Source organism: Chiloscyllium plagiosum, chromosome 41, assembly GCF_004010195.1.
Source record: "Chiloscyllium plagiosum isolate BGI_BamShark_2017 chromosome 41, ASM401019v2, whole genome shotgun sequence".
Lineage (NCBI taxonomy): Eukaryota > Metazoa > Chordata > Chondrichthyes > Orectolobiformes > Hemiscylliidae > Chiloscyllium > Chiloscyllium plagiosum.
In genome coordinates, this window is record NC_057750.1 from 14,152,936 (window position 1) to 14,161,899 (window position 8,964).

General features: G+C 40.5%; 1 protein-coding gene across 1 annotated transcript in view; it reads left to right on the top strand.

Annotated features, from left to right (window-relative positions):
- Nucleotides 1–1,227: 1,227 nt before the first annotated feature.
- LOC122542710 (ryanodine receptor 1-like) overlaps nucleotides 1,228–8,964 on the top strand; it is a 393,921-nt gene continuing 386,184 nt past the window's right edge. The window contains exon 1 of the mRNA XM_043680690.1: nucleotides 1,228–1,389. Within this exon, the coding sequence (XP_043536625.1) occupies nucleotides 1,342–1,389 (48 nt within the window). The 5' untranslated portion in view covers nucleotides 1,228–1,341. The remainder of the gene's footprint in view (nucleotides 1,390–8,964) is intronic.

An 8,964-nucleotide genomic window follows, 5' to 3' on the forward strand; every position in this document is an offset into this window, starting at 1 on the left:
CAAATCTTCTCAAAACTCTCTTAGACCTGTGGATCTGGTGCCAAATGTAGGCCAGATTGGGTAAGGACAGCAGATTTCCTTCCCTAAAGTGAACCAAATGGGTTTTAACAAAAACGAGTTACAGTTTCATGCCACCATTAGCCTTCGTTGCGATGATGCATAGGATTTTTAAAAAAAAAATTGAACTTAAATTCCACCTGAGCTTGAGATGTGATTTTAACTCAGGTCCGCCTTCATCAACCTTAAGTACTGTGTTACGCCAGTTATATCACTACCCTGCTTGATGTTACTTATGATTTGGAGATGCTGGTGTTGGACTGGGGTGTACAAAGTTAAAAATCACACAACACCAGGTTATGGTCCAACAGGTTTAATTGGAAGCACACTAGCTTTCCGAGCGACGCTCCTTCATCAGGTGATAGTGGTGGGCTCAATCCTAACAGAATTTATAGCAAAAATTTAGTGTGATGTAACTGAAATTATACATTGAAAAATTGATTGTCTGTTAAGCCTTTCATCTGTTAGAATACAGTGATAGTTTCACTGCTTTCATGTGTAAATCACAAAACCTTTTTTTTAGAAAAAGGTTTTTTTATAAATGCAACTTTTTTTAAAAAAGGTTCTGTGATTTACACATGAAAGCAGTGAAACTATCATTGTATTCTAACAGATGAAAGGCTTAACAGACAATCAATTTTTCAATGTATAATTTCAGTTACATCACACTGTAAATTTTTGCTATAAATTCTGTTAGGATCGAGCCTTCCACAATCACCTGATGAAGGAGCGTCGCTCCGAAAGCTAGTGTGCTTCCAATTAAACCTGTTGGACTATAACCTGGTGTTGTGTGATTTTTAACTTTGGTGTTACTTAGGCATCAATGACTTATTCCTGAATGGCAACGTTATCGTTGGAACCCTAGGCGCTATACAAATACACGATACTGTTGTCCATTTAAGCTGACGCTTCGCTCACCAACCGCCAAGCGCGCGACACCGCCTACACACACGTGCACTTCAAGTCCTCCTTCTTTTTGCCGTCTCGGTCTCGACCTCAGCATCGCAAGGTCATGTGGGCCCTTGTGGCCGCCAATCCACTCTCGGTCTCAGCCATCGGCGAGCCCCACGTGGGCTCAGGACGCGCCCATTCGCGTCCTCTGCCAATCGGCCGTCGATCTCTTCCCACGAGCGCGCACGCTCTGCCCAATAGCATGCGGCAGTGGGCGTGGCATGGTGGCGCGTGGCGCCGGCCGGTCTGTCGCGCCGGCTGTCAGTGTTAGTTAAGCTCGGACTGCGGACAGAGAGAGAGCGCAGGCGGGCGGGGGAGATAGAGGCAGCAATCATGGCTGAGGGGGGTGAAGGAGAAGAGGAGATCCTCTTCCTTCGAACAGTAAGTGCGTCCATCGATGCAATCGTTTTGCACCGCGTCTGCTCGGAATGTATCTCAGGCGGTGTGCCTGCGGAGGCAGAAGTGGTCAATCTGTGAATGCTTATGTTTATCTAGAATAAATGGCATAATTGGTAGAAAGGTTTAATCATTTCTGATTTTTTTTATTCTGTATGAGTGAAGTAAAGAAGTAAGCTGTGGCGCTTGCAAATAGCCTGCTGTACTCTTCAGAATTATTATTGAACTTTGCAGTGACTCAGATGCTGCACGATGCTTTGCACCCCAAAAAAAAACATTCTGACTCATACCTCGCTATATATAATAATTGTCATTTGAACTGAATGTTATAAAGCCTGTGGTGGTATGACAATAGACGGCTAATTATTTCCTCAAGACAAAAACAGAAGAGTAGAAACTGAATGATATTTAAACACTTAAACGCAGCCTTTTCTTCTGAACGGGGTTTCTTGATATTGGCTTAATTCCAATAACTTGTGTATTTTCATTTACTTATTTATACACTGAAGTTCATCATCTGATATAACAACAGGTGCTGTTTTAGTGACCAAGTGAATTTTGACTTTTGGTGAAGTGAACGCCAGTCAATTTGATTATGCATTTCTAAGACTGGCTATGTAAAAACTAAGTTGTCAAAATTTATTTTTTTAAATTGTCAGCAATACCTTTTTTTGTAGTTTATTACAGTATATCCTCTACAATAACTTGGAGTGTGTAATCAGCTTAGTGTTTGATCATTGTGGCTGGCTGAAATTTGTAGTGAATTTAATCATTATGGCCTCCTCTATGCCTAATGCAGATAATTTCTGAAAATGTGAGAAGCCCATTGAAAACTTCTCTTTACAATAAACAATCATTACATCAGTGTTATTGTAAAATGCAAAAGGCTAACTGTAGCTACCCAAAATTTGTAGTTTCTGAACCTATACATTTTTGTGACTTGAAATTATTTTTTACTGATTTGTTTTCTATGTAAAATCACGTCACAATCAGAAATTTATATTTGATGTATTGTGTAGAGTACAAACATTTTTTGCATTAACTATTTCAAGTTGCAATGCTGAGGATGCACATTCTGTGTTATATATAGTTGGTGTAATAAATCTGCCTCTGTCTTTCTGCTGCTTTCGCTGTTCCTTACTGCTGCTGCCCTCATTCTGATGTCAGTTTTATTCTGTGATTTATGGCTTGCGCGGAGACACATTCTCACCAGATTTATAAATGGAAATTAGATCTGTGGCCATTAGAGGACCCCACTCTCATTAAAAATGATTTTTCTGTTTTTTACAAAAAAAGTTCACTTTCTCCTTTTCTTATCCTTTTTAATTTCCCCATATTAGTTGGGTATGTTTCACAGGAGAGCTGCTCGCCTCCCTCAGGTGGAGTTTTCTTTGTCTAAGTTGTGGCAGGATATTAAACTGCAATGAAGAGGTGGCATCACAAATGGCCCAAATCCTTTCTTCGATTGACTTTCACACACACGTAGTTCCAACAAGGGCACTTGAACAGCAATTAGGAGCAGATATCCTAGCCCATTTTATCCAGTCCAAAAAAAGACTACAGATGCAATTGTGGCATTCCTGATGTTGCTCACTGGTATCAGTTAATTTGTTGCAAATCAGTTATTGAATATGGGATTTTAGTCTACACAGCTTAATTATTTACTGGATAAATGTAATTTTAACTATTAAACAAATCATCAAGTACAATTTACCCATGTAGAAAACCTGTCTAAAATACAACACAAACCAAGGAACCTTTTTATTCCTTGGATTGATATTGCCCATAATTCTTAATTATTAGAAGTTGTATCAAAACAGATGTTTTGGTTTAGAAGTAGAGTAAACTTATAGTTAAAGGTGTTTGATGTGTTGTTATTTGGCAGAAAGTTAGATCATAAGACATAGGAACAGAAATAGGCTGTTCAGTCCATTTGAGTCTGCTCCACTACTCAGAATATCGTTGAACTGCTGATTCTCGACTCCTTTCCTGCATTTTGCCCATAATCCTTGATTCCCTTGCTGATTAAAAACCTGTCTATCCCAGCCTTGAATATGCTTAATGACCCAGTTTCTCTAGCTCTCTACCCTCTGAGAAAAGAAACCTCTCTTCATCTCTGTGCTAAGTAGGTGACTCTTTACCTTGAGACTATATCCTTTGGTCCTAGACGCTTGCACAAGGGAGGGAAAAAAGGTTCCTGGTGAAAATGGCAGACACTGTTTTTAAAATAAAAATCAAGATGAATATTTTTGAGTTTCTCATTCTGCACTGAGATCATAAACACTAAATAGGACATAGGGAATGTGCATTTTTTAATCAACACAAAATAACAATAAATTTGGAAAACATCTCTAACTTACTTTGAAAGCTTTGTAAAGTACCAATTTCATTTTTTTTTTATTCTAAAGCTTTCAAGATACTATATTGACAGTACTTATCAATATTTACTGTCAGCTTGGTTTGTAGAACCATTCTTTAGTGCTTTAAAGCTTCACTCCACAATTCAAATGCATGATCTAGGCCAGCACTTTCTTTCTTCCATACAGTAGGGAATCTAATCTAATACTGCATGGTTTGATATTTCACTTCGTGAATAAGATGTTAAAAGTTTTTTCCATTCCGATTTGTATAAATATACTCAGTGTTATTTGCTTTTATATTGAAGAATTATTTGATTCACAACTGAAGCCATAAAAATAGGTTAGCAGATCATTGAATCTGTTGCTGTTTTTTACTGAGTAAGTTGGCCCATGTGACAACTGTGATACATTTCAAACATATTTCATTGGCTGTGATTTTGTTGTGTTATCCTGAAGAGACTAAGTTATCCTTAGTCACTTTTATATGTTCACTTGTTACAGAATTGGAACCTAATGTTGGCTTCAACATTAAACACTCTGGTAAACAGCTCAGTTTTTATTAATAGTTTTTTTTTAGAAATCTTAAAGCAAAGATAGATAAATCCCCAGGATCTGATCAGTCATAACATTGAGTATAAGCGTTGTGATGTCTGGTTGTCACTGTAAAAGACATTGGTGAGGTCACTTTTGGAATATTGTATTCAATTCTGGATGCCCTTCTATAGGAAGAATGTTGTTTAAACCCAAAAGGGTGCATACAAGGTTTACATGATGTTGCCAGGACTGGAGATTTCAAACTATTGGGGGATGCTGAATAGGCTGAAGCTTTTTTCCCCCCCTCAGCATCAGAGACTGAAAGGTGACCTTTTTATAGGAGTTTATAAAATCAAAATTGTGAATACCCAAGGTCTTTTTCCTAGAATGGGGGAGTCCAAATCTAGAGGGCATAGGTTTAAGGTGAGAGTGGAAGGACCATGCATGAAACTGTTACTTTCAAGTCCTAAAGTCTTTAATAGGTTGGTGTGTGTATGGAACGAGATGCCAGAGGAAGTTGTAGAGGCAGGTACAATTACAACATCTAAAAGGCATCTGGATAGGTATAGTAATAGGAATGGTTTAGAGAAATATGGACCAAGTGCTGGCAAATGGGATTGGGTGAGATGGGATGCCTGGTTGGACTGAAAAGTCTGTTTTTGTGCTGCATGACTCTGTGACTCTGAGTGGAAACATATGAGTACAAACTTTGAATTTCGGGTTAACCAAGCAATCTCGGCAACTTTATTACCATTGCTTTTCTCTTTTAAGAAGAGCAAAATAAAGTTAGATTACTTAGTATGCATTATCATCTTGTAAGATAAGCAGAATAGATGCTAGAATGATGAAAATATTTGTGAGACACCTCTGTCAACAGATTAGTATAATCTGGACCTAGGTGCTGTCTGTCAACTCATGTTAAATTATAGTCCCGTTTGCTTTCTCAGGTAATTGTAAAAACTTTGTGGTATTATGTCGAGGAAGTTCTTGTTGATGTAGCTAAAATAGTTTATCTGGCTGTTACTTCACTGTTTTTGCCAGATGTCACAATGTGCAAATTGACTAAAATTCTGAAGTACTTCATTAGCTCTGAATGGTTTGGCCAGCCTGAAGTTATGATGGGCAATTATAAGTTGAAGTCTTTCCTTCAGTTTTCTCATTGCGCAGCTAACATTTTGTAATTAAGGCAATAATACATGAATTACATTCCCAGATCTGTCTGTTCTAAGTGGGAGTGCTACTTACTACTAATCATGCTTGGTAGTACAGCACTCGAGTATTGCCGAAAAACAAAGACATAAAGTTGAAGATTTTCATCTTAAAATCATCAGGACAGTATCACAAGACTACCAAATGCCAGAGGGACCAACAATTTATGGTACATGAGAAGGGGATTGTCAACTGATCAACACCGTCTTATGCTATGTTACTTATTGTTTTTGAGATTTAGTATTCTTCTGACTCTATACTGATGCGTGCAAGATCGAAAACTTCAACTTTGTCTTTTCTTTCAGCAATTATTACTAACTCAGAATATTCTGTCACATTCCATGACAATTGAATCCAAAGATTCTCTGCTGGAGAGAATTGAAATTGCCTTTTTTTTTGGAAAAAGATACATATATCACTTTTAGTTAACAAAACTATATGTCAAAAATTGATAAAAGCATGGCATCCTTCAACTTTATTATTCAAATATTCAGGATATGACTCCACTTTTGGATTCTGTTCATAGGTGTTATTACACATCTCGAGTAGGTGGAATTTGTACCTAGGCCTCTTGACTGAAAGGTAAGGACAACACCAGCACTGTATCACAAGAGTCCCAACTCTGCTTTTGGAATCAGTTTTAATGTCTGCCATGGCAGGATTTGAACCTACATCCTGAGAACACTGGTCTGGTTTTCCAGAATACTAACCCAGTTCGTTACTGCTATGCCACTGCCTCCTCCACCAATTCTGCTTTTGGATATTTACTGCCCTAATGAAGAAAATCTGCAAGCAGTTCTACTCAGTTGCGTTTATCATCTTAAACAGCTGAAGATTAACCTTTCCAACTCTTGGAGATTCTCAATTCAATATTAGCTAAACTATATTCTGATCAGTGTTTGCAATGAATTCTATTAAGTGACAGTGTTAGCACCCTTCCTCTAAGGCAAGTGGTGTTCTTAACCCTAAACCACATTGGGAGTAAGACTAGTAGGTTATACTTTTTCTCTAAACATGACTTGTTTGAAATTGGTCAAACCAGTACACCATCAAGGACATATCTGTATTATGCAAAATATAGAAAAATAAAAGTATTTGGAAAGGCAAGGACTGATTCGGGATAGTCAACATGGCTTTGTGTGTGGGAAATCATGTCTCACAAACTTGATTGAGTTTTTTTGAAGTAACAAAGAAGATTGAGGGCAGAGCAGTAGATGTGATGTATATGGACTTCAGTAAGGTGTTTGACAAGGTTCCTCATGGGAGACTGATTAGCAAGGTTAGATCTCATGGAAGGAGAAAGTGAGGACTGCAGATGCTGGAGATTAGAGCTGAAAGATGTGTTGCTGGAAAAGCGCAGCAGGTCAGGCAGCATCAAAGGAGCAGGAGAATCGACGTTTTGGGCATAAGCCCTTCTTCAGGAATGAGGAGGGTGTACCAAGCAGGCTAACATAAAAGGTAGGGAGGAGGGACTTGGGAGGGGCGTTGGGATAGGTGGAAGGAGGTCAAGGTGCCTCGAGGAATTCCCTGGCTGTTCTGTTTGGCTTGCCCGATTAATAGTATTGTCCCAGTCGAACTCATGTTGCTTGTCATCGGAGTGTGTGGCTACTAAGGATAGCTGGTCATGTTGTTTTGTGGTCATGGATGCGGACCGATAGCTGTCTTCCTGTTTGTCCTATGTAGTGTTTTTTGTGCAGTCCTTGCATGGGATTTTGTACACTAAATTGGTTTTGCTCATGCTGGGTATCGGGTCCTTCATCCTAGTGAGTTGTTGCCTGAGAGTGGTTGTTGGTTTGTGTGCTGTTATGAGTCCTAGTGGTCGCAGTAGTCTGGCTGTCAGTTTGGAAATGTTTTGATGTATGGTAGTGTGGCTAGTCCTTTGGGTTGCGGCATGTCCTCGTTCCGTTGTCTTTCCCTTAGGCATCTGTTGATGAAACTGCGGGGGTATCCGTTTTTGGCGAATACATTGTAGAGGTGTTCTTCCTCCCTCCCTTTTTTTGCAGTTCTGGTGTACTGCAGTGTGTTGTGGCCCTTTTGAACAGTGTCTTGATGCAACTTCTATTGTGTGTTGGGGTGCTTGCTTTCATAGTTTAGGACTTGGTCTGTGTGTGCAATTTTCCTGTATACCTTTTGTGGTGGATTCTCCGTTCGGTGTTCTCTGTACCATCATGTCTATGAATGGGAGTTGGTTGTCCTTTTCTTCCTCTCTAGTGAATCGGATTCCTGCGAGTGTGGCGTTGATGATCCGGTGTGTGTTCTCTATTTCTGTGTTTTTAATGATTACAAAGGTATCATCTACATATCTGACCCAGAGTTTGGGTTGAATTTGCGGTAAGACTGTTTGCTCTAACCTTAGCAGAAGCGATAATGCACTGAATCCAGAGATGGGTGAGCCCATGGGGGTGCCATTGATTTATTCATATATTTAGTTGAATGTGAAGTGTGTTGTGAGGCACAGGTCCAGTAGTTTGAGTATGCAGTCTTTGTTGATAGGTTCCCGGTCTTGTTGTCTGTTCTGTATGTCCAGCAGGTTGGCTACTGTTTCTCTGGCTAGGGTTTTGTCGATAGAGGTGAACAGTGCCGATACATTGAATGAGACCATGGTTTCTTCCTTGTCTATATGTATCCTTAGTAGCCACACACATGGATGACAAGCAATATGAGTTCGACTGGGACAACACTACTATTATAGGACAAGCCAAACAGAGAACATTCCTAGAGGCATGGCACTCATCCACAGATTCAATCAATAAGCACATCGACCTGAACCCAATAAACCGGCCATTGCAGCGGACGGCTGGAACTGACAACCGGAAGCGGCAGATACAATCCACTATAAATGCCGGAGGAAAGATCACAGAAGCGCTTCACAGGAGGCTCCAAGCACTGAGGATGTCACCCAGACAGGGGACGAAACGTCTGCAACACAAATTCCCAGCTCGGCGAACAGAACCACAACAACGAGCACCCGAGCTACAAATCTTCTCCCAAACTTTGAGGGGAGTTACTGTTCAGCCACAGGGCGGTTGGGTTGGTTTGTGCGGGTGTCCCAGAGGTGTTCTCTGAAACGTTCCGCAAATAGGCAGCCTGTCTCCCCAATGTATCCGCCACACCCGATGTGGCCTCCTATACATTGAGGAGACAGGCCGCCTACTTGCGGAACGTTTCAGAGAACATCTCTGGGACACCCGCACAAACCAACCCAACCGCCCCGTAGCTGAACACTTTTTTTTTAACTCCCCCAAGGACATGACATGCAGGTCCTTGACCACCTCCATTGCCAGACCATGGCAACACGACGCCTGGAGGAAGAGCGCCTTATCTTCCGCCTAGAAACCCTCCAACCACAAGGGATGAATGCAAATTTCTCCAGCTTTCTCATTTCCCCTCCCCCCCACCTTATCTCAGTCCCAACCCCCGAACCCAGCCCTTTACTCTTGACCTGCAATCTTCTTCC